The sequence below is a fragment of the Pistacia vera genome, unplaced genomic scaffold, assembly GCF_008641045.1.
Source record: "Pistacia vera cultivar Batoury unplaced genomic scaffold, PisVer_v2 Contig563, whole genome shotgun sequence".
Classification (NCBI taxonomy): Eukaryota; Viridiplantae; Streptophyta; class Magnoliopsida; order Sapindales; family Anacardiaceae; genus Pistacia; species Pistacia vera.
This window is the reverse complement of record NW_022196405.1, coordinates 1,094,924-1,107,993: the sequence shown is the minus strand read 5'-3', so window position 1 is coordinate 1,107,993 and position 13,070 is coordinate 1,094,924. Positions and strand designations below refer to the sequence as shown.

At 35.7% G+C, this 13,070-nt stretch overlaps 1 protein-coding gene across 2 annotated transcripts; it reads right to left on the bottom strand.

Moving 5' to 3' along the window:
• Positions 1-354: 354 nt before the first annotated feature.
• LOC116108390 lies at positions 355-4,033 on the bottom strand. Of its 2 annotated transcripts, XM_031394644.1 has the most exons (3): positions 3,680-4,033; positions 2,505-2,519; positions 355-1,416 (listed from the first exon to the last, which is right to left on the bottom strand). In XM_031394644.1, exons 1-3 carry the CDS (start codon positions 3,977-3,979, stop codon positions 577-579), a joined length of 1,155 nt encoding a protein of 384 aa, XP_031250504.1. In that variant the 5' UTR covers positions 3,980-4,033; the 3' UTR covers positions 355-576. The 2 variants fall into 2 exon arrangements, with proteins under 2 accessions (XP_031250504.1, XP_031250505.1); XM_031394645.1 differs by lacking the exon at positions 2,505-2,519 and having other exon boundaries at positions 3,680-4,029.
• Positions 4,034-13,070: the final 9,037 nt, after the last annotated feature.

Below are 13,070 nucleotides of genomic sequence, written 5' to 3'. Positions count from 1 at the left end.
GCAATGGTTTAGCTTATAGCCAATTTGGTAAATCATTTTAAAAGTTATCTGTCTTTAATTCATTGATTTTCTTGAATTTTAAACTGAAAATTTCTGTCGCTGTAGAAACCCTTTCATTTCAAATGTAGTTTATCAGTGAAAATGGCCACAAACCTAGCAATGTGGTGACAAAATTTGGAATACAAGGTAAGATAAAGACTTTAATATAGTTCCAAGATTATCAACACTTGATCATAGATATCACCTTTCTGAACTTCCCCGTGGAGCACACACGAACTTTTTCAAAGGGAATCCCAGAAGTAAATTTCATTGCATGGGAGAATCCAGGACCAAATGAAATCACAAATTCTATCATAAAAGAATTTCTCTAAGATTTTTTAAGAGCAGGAGGTTTCCTTATAATTTAAAGGTTACAACTCAAATCAGAACAGGAAAATAAGGATGATATTTCTCTCTTTAGATAAGATATTCGCGTAGTTGAACTCTTGCGTTGAACAAATTGAATAATTCTTTCTATTATCTGTCTAGTAGTAAGAAGACTCCCAAAATGCAGATTTTGATACTGGGTCAGATGGATCAATACAAGCTAAATCCAAAAAATTGGCTAATGAGAATGGCAACTCCCAGAGCCATTGCTATAATGGAAGATGCCCATGTGAGTTTCTCAGTGATTCTAGGTACCCTATCCTTTAGTGCCTGACTACATGAACCTAGAAATACTGTATAGCTTCCCATTGCAACTACTGTCCCAAGTAAGAACATAATGAGAAAAGCAGTACCAGCCAAGCGTGAAGGCAAAGCAAGCGCAGGCAAGACGATCATCAGAGCATCTGGTTGGAAACCATGAACAATTCCAGTGGCAAATGTAGCAAGACCAATCTTCTTTTTTACAACAGCAGGGTTTTCAAGAGATTCATAGACACTAACATCACACTCACCGTTTTCAAGGGCAACACATGGAGTGGGGATTTCCGAAGCTTCCCTAATACCCATAGCACCAATAGCAAGTAGAGTTAATCCTACCACTCTTGTGCCCCAATTTCTGATGATTTCAATGTGGAGCCGATCCTTCAGAAGCAGAAATAGTAACCCAAATATAACTTGACCAGCATCATGGCCACAGCCCCAAAGGGCTCCAACTGCAGCACTTTCCAATCGAGTACGGCCAATTGACAGTGGAGCCAAAGCAGCAAGGTGGTCTGGCCCTGAAAGGGTATGTAAGCAGCCAGCAAAGAAACCAGTCCAAGCACTACTCAGTAATTCAGTCCGGAGCAGCCTGCCTCCGGCCGCAGCAGCCGCAGGACCCCCGGTCTTAGCAGCAGTTTGAAATGTTGCAAAAGCTGCTGGTGCAAAAACTGGCTGGATCAAGAACACAATGATAGCAGAGAGTGCCGCAAAAGTTCCAGCAGCAATTGCCTGAAAAAGATACAGATTATGAGTAATTCTGTAATGTTTGTCCGGCTAAAAATGATTAATTCAACAATTTTAAGTTAAAGAGATTTTGAACTATTGGAACTTATAAATGTCTTATTGAGGAATAACTTATAAACGTCTTATTGAGGATTCAAAGTAAATATGCAAATGCTGCAGAGCCATGCGAGATTAGAGGGATGAGCTAACATGAAGTGGTGTTCACAAGCCACCACTTCTGTTCCTAATCAAGCTGACCATTAACAAGGTAAATACACTACAATTTCTTGGATAAAAAATTTGCACTGGAGTGCCAACAACAATGATTTAACATTAAGAAATTTCTATGTATAATGTCAAGAATGGTATGTGCACCGCAGCCATAGATTTTCAATACACTAGTTCTGGTTCTGCTCTTTGCAAAGTTGTATGCCTGTAAAACTCCACCAGTGTCAGTCTTCACTAATTTCACATAAACATTTATATAGCAACTCAGAAGTTTCTTTTATAAAAATCGAAACATTCAACATCAAGAACTTGAAAGGAACTGCACCAATTAGCCACTACTGCAGACTTAAAACACCAAAACACAAATCTTTCTCAGTTCTACTACAGATAGGTCCTTCAAACTAGATACCCACGATAACAGTATGTGTAGGGCTAACGCAACTAACAGATTCCAGTACATATATAAGCATCAACATTGATAAAGGTGAGGGTAAATGCTTCTAAAATAAGTCAATTTAGCACATATTACCATAACAAAACCTCAAGACACAAAAGAACTCAAACTTAAACTTTGAACACCGAGAAACCAATGAGAGCTTCCAACCAAATTTACTCTCTACCTCTACCTATTAGCCAGTAAAGTACAAAAGGTAACAAATGGAAACAGAATATCAAGTCAGTGCACCTCAAAGCATAACAGCCCATGCATCAGAAAGTGATGCAGGGGAGCCGGGCTAGATGTCATTCTGATCTTATGACTCATGAAGCTCATGACCGGTTGATAGAAAGTCAGAGCACCTAAAAGCCTAATAGCCTATGTATCAAAATGTTCCACAGTGAGTAGCTTCGCTAGATTTTGTTCTAACCTTAAGAATTGAGTCCTTGATTGGTTGATGTTGAATCCGCGAAGTAGATAAAATTCATACAGAAAATGAAAAGAAAAACATTATTGAACCAAAAAGGTATTTATAGGACAAGAGTCTTTAATTAGAAATGTAATCCCAAAGGAAAAAGCAATGTTGCCTAATTAACCTTCCTAAAGTAACATCTTCCTGAAGGATAAAAATAATTGGAAATGTAATTAACATAAGAAAACATTTAAACATAAGGAAAGATAATAATCAATTAATGCCTCATTAGCAATCGTTCCTGTGGCAGAAAAAACAATAAAAGATTATACTGGTAACCTAATTCTTCAATTCCGACAAAACAACTCTTGACAAGTAAAACTAAATCCATGGACAATTCTTTTGTTCAAGAAGAACCTAGGCATGCTTTCAAGGACTACAAATTGAAGTTGAGTGACCTCATTCAACAATCAATAAGCAGCGAATGTTACAACGATTTTCAAACAATAGCTCAATGAATACAATGAATTTAAGGCCAGATTTCGCAGTATGACATGTATAATAAAAATTAAAATTCTGATTAAACTACATTGGTAAATTGTTTATCTGGAACAAAAACAGGAGTTTTAAAGAGGGAAACACCACTAAGGATTTGAAAAAAGGCATGCGGAATACAATGAACATATTATTAAATAAAAATTATTTAAACGAATACATATATTCTGTACTACATAAAATCACTAATTTGAAGAAACAAACAGCCTCTTTTACCTAACCAAAATTCCATTCTATGGCCACAAAATAATTTCAAGTCTTAAGCTATATTAAAAATTCCTGAATGAAGGGGTTAATATTTGCAAATGTTCAAAGTTTAATTCTGATTATTGCTTCATTTGCCAAATCGTATACACTAATTGATGCCCACTTCTACAACTTTCCATTTAATTGACTTTCTTTTCTTTTGCTCCACCAAATTACTGGGAACAAAAAATGCGAAAAAAATATTTAAAAAATTAAAAGGCTCAAAATTTATCTTCTTTTTCTCTGTTATTGTACCAAGCAACAGCCCATTACTCACCAGCCCAATTGCCCTAAACTCCTAATTCACCACAAAGCCACATAATTCAACAAACCCAGATTCAAATAACAAATAATTCAAATAAAAAACAGTTTCTTTTGCAGAAATTACAAACCTTTTTCTGTCCAACAGCACTTGCAGCGATCTGCTTGACAGAAGGAGCACTGGGTATCGACTCACCCAGTGAGTCTTCTCGAGAAGAAGAGGTAGACTGCAAATTGTTCAACTTTGACGAAGAAGAATAACAGAACTGAGATGGATTCTCTTTTTTGCACGAAATTGAGCTGAACCGCCTGGAATCGGGCAGTGAAAGAGGGAAAAGACCGAGTTTCGGTGGGTCAAAACGCGCCAGTGGAGGCTTAAGAGGCGAGAACTTGAGATGGGTTGGGGAAGATGAATATAGAAGCCTTTCCATGGCTTCTGTAGAGAGTTAGCGAGAGAGAGAGAGAGAGTTGATGAAAGGATAAAGTTTTGGAAGAGAGAGAGGGCTTAACCCAAACTTGAAAGAAATTTGGGATTATATTATATTCTTCATCGCTTTTCAACAATTAATTATGGTCAAATTCTAAAAATTTAATAATCTCATATTAATGGAAAAAAATAAGTAAAGAAATTTTAATGGAAACCAGCTATACCAAAGGAACTTGGAATAGTAACTTAATCATTACCATTTAATAATTTTAATTTAAAATTAATAACCTTATTTAATTTTTTTTAATAAGAAAAGAAAATATATAAATTTTTTATGATGTCATTAGTATTTGCCTAATGATGATGCATTAGGGGTGGACAGATTCGGATATACGGCCCAATCCCTTGGAACCGAAACAGAAACTTGAATTGGACCCGACAGTTCCTAAGATTTAAAAACCGAAACCGACATCTCAAGTATCCATCGGCTCTTGTTCTACCCTAAAAATTTGTACACCCCTAAGGGTGCGTTTGGTTCAGGGAATGTTAGATTATAGAAAAGTTAGATTACCTTGAATATTACTCAGAATCTTTAAGAAAATGTGTTTGGTTAGTTGGAATAAATTGGTGGATATGTTTTATTAATATGTTTGGTTGGGAGGAATAAATTGGTGGGTATGTTATTTAAATTACTAAATTATCCTCTAATTAAATATTATTATTTAGATTATTATTTGGATTCTTTGTAACTCCCCTACATTTAAAAACTTAGCAAAAACAACCCAATAATAAAAGTTTGAAAAATCAACAATGTCATCCCACCAACCCAGCCACTGTCGGTCGCTAGCAACCACCGCCGACCGTGGGCAGCGAACAACCTAACGGCGCACGAAAGGCAAGAAATGGCATCCGTCTGGAAATGGCTAGATCTTGACAAATCGGGTCGGAAAATGGCCATTAACCGCCATCGATCTGGTCGTTAACGATTAGATCAATGGATCTGGCAGGAAACGACCAGATTAGATTGGCCGTTTTTCGACCCAATTATTATTTGTAACTCCCCTACATTTAAAAACTTAGCAAAAACAACCCAATAATAAAAGTTTGAAAAATCAACAATGTCATCCCACCAACCCAGACACTGCCGGTCGCTAGCAACCACCGCCGACCGTGGGCAGCGAACAACCTAACGGCGCACGAAAGGCAAGAAATGGCATCCGTCTAGAAATGGCTAGATCTTGACAAATCGGGTCGGAAAACGGCCAGATCTAATTGGGTCGAAAAACGGCCAATCTAATCTGGTCGTTTCCGGTCAGATCCATTGATCTAATCGTTAACGACCAGATCGATGGCGGTTAATGGCCATTGATCTGGCTGTTGATGACCAGATAAACAGATCTGCCAGAAACGACTAGATTAGATTTGGCTATTTTCCAGCCATATCGATACACGATAACTATTTCTGGCCTTTCATGCGTTGTTCCGACGGAGGCGACGGTTGGCTACTGGCGGTGGTTGCCGACAATTGGTGGTGGTTGCCGACAGCTGGTGGTGGGGATGGTGGCTTGGATGGGCTGCAATTTATTTTGAATTCAAGGGTAATTGTCAAAAAAGTTAATTAATTGGGGTGAAATAGTAAAAGCTATATTCGTGTAAATTAATTTAAAAATAAGGGTATTATTGTCCTAAAATTTTATTATTAAGGGATAAAATTCTAATAAAAAAAATTACCTTGATAATCTTATACTACCTAAGAAAATGCGTGGTAATCAGATTACCTTCAATATTATCAACAATAACTACTATTGGTATTTGAAGATTACCGAAATCTTATATTACTTGACAACCAAAAGTAGTAATCAGGTAATATAAGATGATATAACCTTAGTAATCTTATATAACCCGCTAAATGCATGGTCCGAAATTGCCTTTTAAATATTTTTGGCTGCATCCAAACTTTTTTAAATATTCACCTAAACTTTGAACAAGTCACTATTGTTCATCTTCTAGCCTTAGTTATCTTGGCTTGTTTACTTGTTTTGCCATTGAATTTATAATGTTTATAGAAAGCAAGTTGTTTAGACTGGGTTGATTGATTTATAATTGATAAAATGTTATTAGGGAGTTTCAAAATTCAACTTCCAACCTCCATCCAAAAAATATTCGAAGGCATTAAATTCGTTCATCACGAGGTTTAGAGAATATATTATTGATAATTTGACTGGCCTCTTATACAAAATTGAGGTCTATATATGGGCCACAACAGCCTCTTCAACAAGTAGTCCTCACGTCTCATTCTTAGTTTTAATTTATTTTTCAATTGCTTAGGCAATTAGGATGATTAAGACTCAATATTTTGTCTCTTTCTTATATATTTTCTAGCCCGACTCTATGAGGCATATATTATGACACAATACTCTGGAAATACCAATTTTTTTTTTAATCAAAGCGTTTGGGTCAATTTGTACGTATTTTAACTAATCTCTAAAATCCATTAAACATCCTATAAACTCAATGGATCAGAAATACCAAGTTTTTATATGCATAGATCTCTTGGATCTTTTGTAATTGATAAGTTGAATAAAGGAATATTCAAGATAATCATAAATGTTGGGCAAGTTTCGACTTAAAGTCTTTAGCATAAGCTAAGTGGGGGTATTTTTTAATGCAAAAGGTTGAGTGATGATTTAGAGGGAGAAAAAGAACAGTTTGTAGAAAGTCCAAAGAGAGGGATATGGGTTTGGTTGAGTGATCTGTCATATGTGGGTAAGCCAATAGATTGAGAAGTTTGGAATTATTCAACGCTATTGGTATTGGACATGGTTGAGATAAGCTATCCATTTTGAGTTTTGTAATGCAAAGTGGTTGTTCATTTGGTATAGTAAGTCACCATATTTGACTCATCAAGGGACACGGACCGCCCACGCTTGCCACTTCTGCTGACGCATACACTCCGCGCGCTCGCTTGTGGGCGGCACACGCTACGCCAGTTGAGGTATTTGGGCCCAAATTGAGATATTGGATTAGACTTTAGAGCATGAATTTCAACACCATTCGATGTACAGTGAAGCTATTCGCACCCCATATTTAGGGGTGCATACGAGCCGAGCTGAGTCGAGTTATAACTGGCTCGAGCTTGAGCTTGAGCTCGTCGAGCCCAAGCTCAACTCATTTCATAAAATTACTGGCTCAAGCTCGACTTGAACACTTATTAACCGAGTCGAGATCGATTAAATACTAATGCAGGAACAAAAAGTCTCTCTCTTCTATTTAACTCAGACAAATTATCATACACTTACACTACAAATCAACAAATAAAAAAGAAAAAAAAAATAATTCAACTTCAATTTAATCAATTTCACCAAAACCCCAAAATTCAAACTAGGAAAATGAGCCAAACTTGATCCCAAAGAAACCTTCACCCCAAAAACAACATTCAAAGCAAAACATAAGCTCTAAATTCAACAATCCTTCATCCCAAAAACAACATCCAAGCAAAACACAAGCCGTAAATTTAACAATCCTTTTCCAAAAACAACATTCAAAGGAAAACACAAAATATAAGCAAACATTAAGCATATGGAATTAAGTCCATGGGAAACAAAAAAGCATTCTATATAGCACACGTCTTCTTCTGCCGTAGCAGTTACACATGCTACACAAACAAGAGCAACAACTTCTCTTTCTTGCATCCATCTGACCCACGAAGCTTCTCTTTTCTTGCATGAACAACAAGACCAGCAGCTAAAGATATTTCATTTTCCATTTGGCTACCAAATAGAAAAAAAAAAAAGAAAAAAAAAAAAGATTGCATCAGATTACTAAAAAAACAATGTGAATAAATAAGAATATCAATGAGAAATATTCAGAGCTGGTGCAGGGTAAATGAAGGCTGAGGTGAAATAAGGTTGAAGGGAAAATGTCTCTGTTTTAGGGATTTTACGGCGCGAAGGTGAAATAAGGTTGAAGGGTAAATAAAGGCTAGTCGCTGGACTGTAATAGCTGAATGAAGGTTGGACAACAGTGGCATCTCATATCTTGCGGTGTGATTTGGTGGAGGTGAAATAAGGTTGAAGGGAAAATGTCTCTGCTTTAGGGATTTTATGGCCGAATGTCTTTGTTTTAGATTTTAGGGCAAATCTGAATACGCGAGCTGAAACAAATCAATCGATCTCATGAGCTCTCCTATTCGAATGACGTCTCAGGTTTCTCAAAAGTTCGTGAGCAGTTCGAATCGAGCCTGAAAAGCTCAACATTTTTCACGAGCTTGAAGATGAGCTCGAACTCGTGAACTACTAGATTTTTGACCAGTCAAGCCTGAATTCGTCATGAGTCGATCCCGAGTAGCTCACGAGCTACTCGGTTCGACTGCACCCCTACTTGTATTAACTAAACATCCCCCCACTTCCCTTTCAAGTAAGGTTAAATTTACCTATACCATAAGCAAAATCATCCAAAAAGAAAATGGAATTCTTTGTCAACCCATTGGAATCACTTGCTGCAACCGATATTGAAAACCACCATTGGGCTTGATGATATAAGAACAAAGGGGTCCAATATGAGTTCTTGAGTTTCAGTCCCCCTAGACACTAATATGGGTGACCACTGAGGAGATTTATTCGGTCGTTTACTTTAGGGTCCCGTGGAATTAGTTGAGGTGTGTGTAAGTTGACTTAAACACCTCGTCACAAAAAAAAAAAAAAAAAAAAAAAGGAACTTGATCACCTTAGCTATTCAACAATCTAGCTTTTTTGCCATTAATTTCGAACACTTCAAATCTCAGTACTTAAGAATATGCTAATTTTTTCTTTAACCATGATCCTCATCAACATGATCTATTTTGGTATTATAATATTCATTCTCTTTATGAACAATCATAATTCACCTTCGGATTCCACCAAATATGCCGAAACCTGTGTCTCTTCCCGTCCATATTTTTTCACCTTCATGTTTAGAAATCCATTCCACCATTGGGTTTCCAGTTGAGGAATTCTTCTTGTGAGTGAGGATCTGCTGGTATATTTAACAGTAACATCTTGATCGCCTACCCTTATGGAACGTGCACCAAAAGAGACATCTCGCACCATTTTTACTACAGATCAATGCATATAAATTCCTCGAGAAAGAAAATTTCTACTACAACACTCATCTTCAGGAATCAGGATCAAGTCCTTGGAAGATCGTCCAATTCTGGCCGAGGTGTGCATAGCGCCAATAATATATAGTACCATTAAGAAGTTCAAGCATAATACAGTCTGAAGAATACTGATGACGTTGATAGCTCAAACTACTACATAGATTCAGTAACATGTAATTTATATATTCGTGAAGTTTCAAAACATGGATGTTTTTGAAGAGTAGGGATGAAAAATTACGATCTGAAATCGGATTGAGAGATTAATGGGTGAAGCATATATCCAAGCCTTTGAAGATTCCAAAGACCAGAATGGATACAATGGAAAATCTACTTGGTTTAAGTAACAAATAAAAAATTACTTGATAACCTTTTTTAAAAATTAAATTAAAAAATTTATTTTTAAATGATTATAAGAAGACCTTTCCTGATTTTTGGAATTTTCTATCATTGTCTTCTACACTTAATCACGTTAATCCAACTTATTCCATGAAAATAGCAAAAAACCTTTTGATTTGATATTGAAATATAGAATATTCGTTTTTGAAAAAAAATATAGTTTTAAAGTTATGATGTCAAAAGTATATATATATATATTAACTAAAATTTGGTTAAAAATGTTTTTTTCAAAAACCGATGAATAAACTCAACTATTAGACTCTTGTAATGCATGAGGGAGTATAATGATATCAGCCTTGCCCAGTGAATTTTTTTGATAGTTTATAACTTTAAATGGACAAATTATATTTACATATAATAAATATCATTATAACCTTTATATAATATAAAAAAGATCAACTCGAACAAGGTATATCATTAATCCACTCAAAGCAAGAAGCGACTCGTGCGAGCAGACTCTTGCAACTTGAGAATCTGTAATTTTTCTGGAAATTTCTTTTTATTTGTTTTTTTTTTAATAGGCAATATTCCATTTATTAAACACATCACTAATTACACTCCTAAACTTTGTAAAATACTACAAAAACATAAATCTAAACATTAGGAGAAGATTAGAAGAAAGAAAAAAGAGAAGGAATTGAAGAAGAAAAACTGTCCAAATTTAATTCTTAAAATAGGGTCAAATAAGTAGTTATTTCAATTTAAAACTTGAAAGTGAAACATTGTTGGCCTACATTGAAAAATAAAGTGCAAAAAAAAAAAAAAAAAAAAACTTCTTAAATGAGTATATCATTTATATTTGGTTAGTGCATACTTTTGTTAATGAAATCTACTAAAGCTCAAATAGTTTTAATTGAAGAATTAGATTCACAAAACCTACCTACAGGATTTTTATAAAAAATTTATTGGCAAATAAAAAACACCAGTGGATCAAGTGGAGATGTCCTTTCAATCTCATATTATTTGAAGTATTGAAAATTAAATTTATAATATTTGGGTATATTATTCAAGAGGTCTTGAATTCTAATCATCTAGATTCTCACAATTGAATTAATTTCAGAGCCTTAAAAGGATTAGTTAAGGTCTGTGTTACAATCATTGACACTCACATTAACACTTGCTGCAGCCGATGTGGAACTTGTTGATGTCACACAAAAGTATTCAATAATCTAGCTTCCTTACCATCAATTTTAAACACTTCAAATCTCAATACTTGAGAATACGCTAATTTATTGTTGCGATGAATCTGAGGATCAACATCAATTTGGGTATTCACAATATTCATTATCTTATGAATAATCAACAGTTCACCTTCGGATTCCACCAAATATGCACGAAACCAATTGTCTCTTCTAGTCCATATCAATTCAGTTTCATCTTCAGGAATCCAATCTACCCGTTGAATTTCTAGTTTAGGAATTCTTATTGATGAGGTGGGATCTGCTGGTATTTATTTGACAATAACATCTTGATGGAATGTGAAGCAAAAGAGACAGCTTGAAATTTTTTACTGTAGATCAACGCATGTAGAATCCCTTTAGAAAATAAAAAGTCTACTACACAAATCTCATCTTCAGGATCAAGACCTTCTTGGAAGATTGTCCAGCTCCCATCCAAGGGCCTACCGGCAAAGAAAGTTGCTGCAATTATACAGTTTGAAGAATCCACTAAAGATGATAATAACTCAATCTTAGAAGTAAAGTCAGCAATAGGTAATTTATGTTGCAGTGAAATATCAAAGGAAGTGGAAGACAGACTGAATTCGGATTGAAGAGAAAAATTAGCCGATAGGATTCATACAATACAGGGCTAAGGCAAAGCAGTAGGAGCCAGCCTTTGGAAGATCCACAAATCCAGGATGTGGTTGGGAGATTAAAACTATAAACCTGGTCTTCACAGAGGTCAAAGAAACTCAAAGAATCGTTTTGTGGAGTATACTCGTGAGGGAGAATCAACCATGGAACTGGAAGTACTCCACGGCAGCGTTTTTCGTTTTTTTATATCTTTCTTTTGCATGGCAGCTGCATCAACATCGAATGTTCTTTTTCATCTTGATTAAAATTTTTGTTTTTGCATGGCTGTGATAACGAAGCTTCTCTCTCTTCTGTAATTTTCTTTTTGCATGGCTGCTGTGGCTTGTGGAATACATTGATGCACCAAGACGTCGCCGTATTCACGAATTGATTCGAGGGGAAACACGGAGAGGAGACTGGAAAATAATTGTATGCTTAATTCTAGGATGTCTAAAATAAATTAATTGTATATGTACACTAATCTAATTCAATTAATTAATTTTTCACAAATTTTATTAATTAATTTCTAAAATGGAGGCACATTGATTAATAAATTGGACTCTTTTGTGACCGAGGGTGTTGGATCAATTTGCGCCTATCTTGACTTATTCGCGGGGTCTTAAAATTAACAATCGATTCTTGGGATCCTAAAGTTAACGACCGCATACACCTTATAATGACTATCCCTGAAAAGCTCAACATTTTTCACGAGCTTGAAGATGAGCTCGAACTCGTGAACTACTAGATTTTTGACCAGTCAAGCCTGAATTCGTCATGAGTCGATCCCGAGTAGCTCACGAGCTACTCGGTTCGACTGCACCCCTACTTGTATTAACTAAACATCCCCCCACTTCCCTTTCAAGTAAGGTTAAATTTACCTATACCATAAGCAAAATCATCCAAAAAGAAAATGGAATTCTTTGTCAACCCATTGGAATCACTTGCTGCAACCGATATTGAAAACCACCATTGGGCCTGATGATATAAGAACAAAGGGGTCCAATATGAGTTCTTGAGTTTCAGTCCCCCTAGACACTAATAGGAGTGACCACTGAGGAGATTTATTCGGTCGTTTACTTTAGAGTCCCGTGGAATTAGTTGAGGTGTGCGTAAGTTGACTTAAACACCTCAAAAAAAAAAAAAAAAAAAAAAAAAAAAGGAACTTGATCACCTTAGCTATTCAACAATCTAGCTTTTTTGCCATTAATTTCGAACACTTCAAATCTCAGTACTTAAGAATATGCTAATTTTTTCTTTTAACCATGATCCTCATCAACATGATCTATTTTGGTATTTATAATATTCATTATCTTATGAACAATCAATAATTCACCTTCGGATTCCACCAAATATGCACGAAATCCTGTGTCTCTTCCCGTCCATATTTTTTCACCTTCATGTTTAGGAATCCATTCCACCAGTTGGGTTTCCAGTTGAGGAATTCTTCTTGATGAAGTGGGATCTGCTGGTATTAATTTAACAGTAACATCTTGATCGCCTACCCTTATGGAACGTGCACCAAAAGAGACATCTCGACCATTTTTACTACAGATCAATGCATATAAAATTCCTCGAGAAAAGAAAATGTCTACTACACAACACTCATCTTCAGGAATCAGGATCAAGTCCTTGGAAGATCGTCCAATTCTGGGCCGAGGGTGTGCATAGCGCCAATAATATATAGTACCATTAAAGAAAGTTCAAGCAATAATACAGTCTGAAGAATGGACTGATGACGATGATAGCTCAAACTTACTAATAGATTCAGT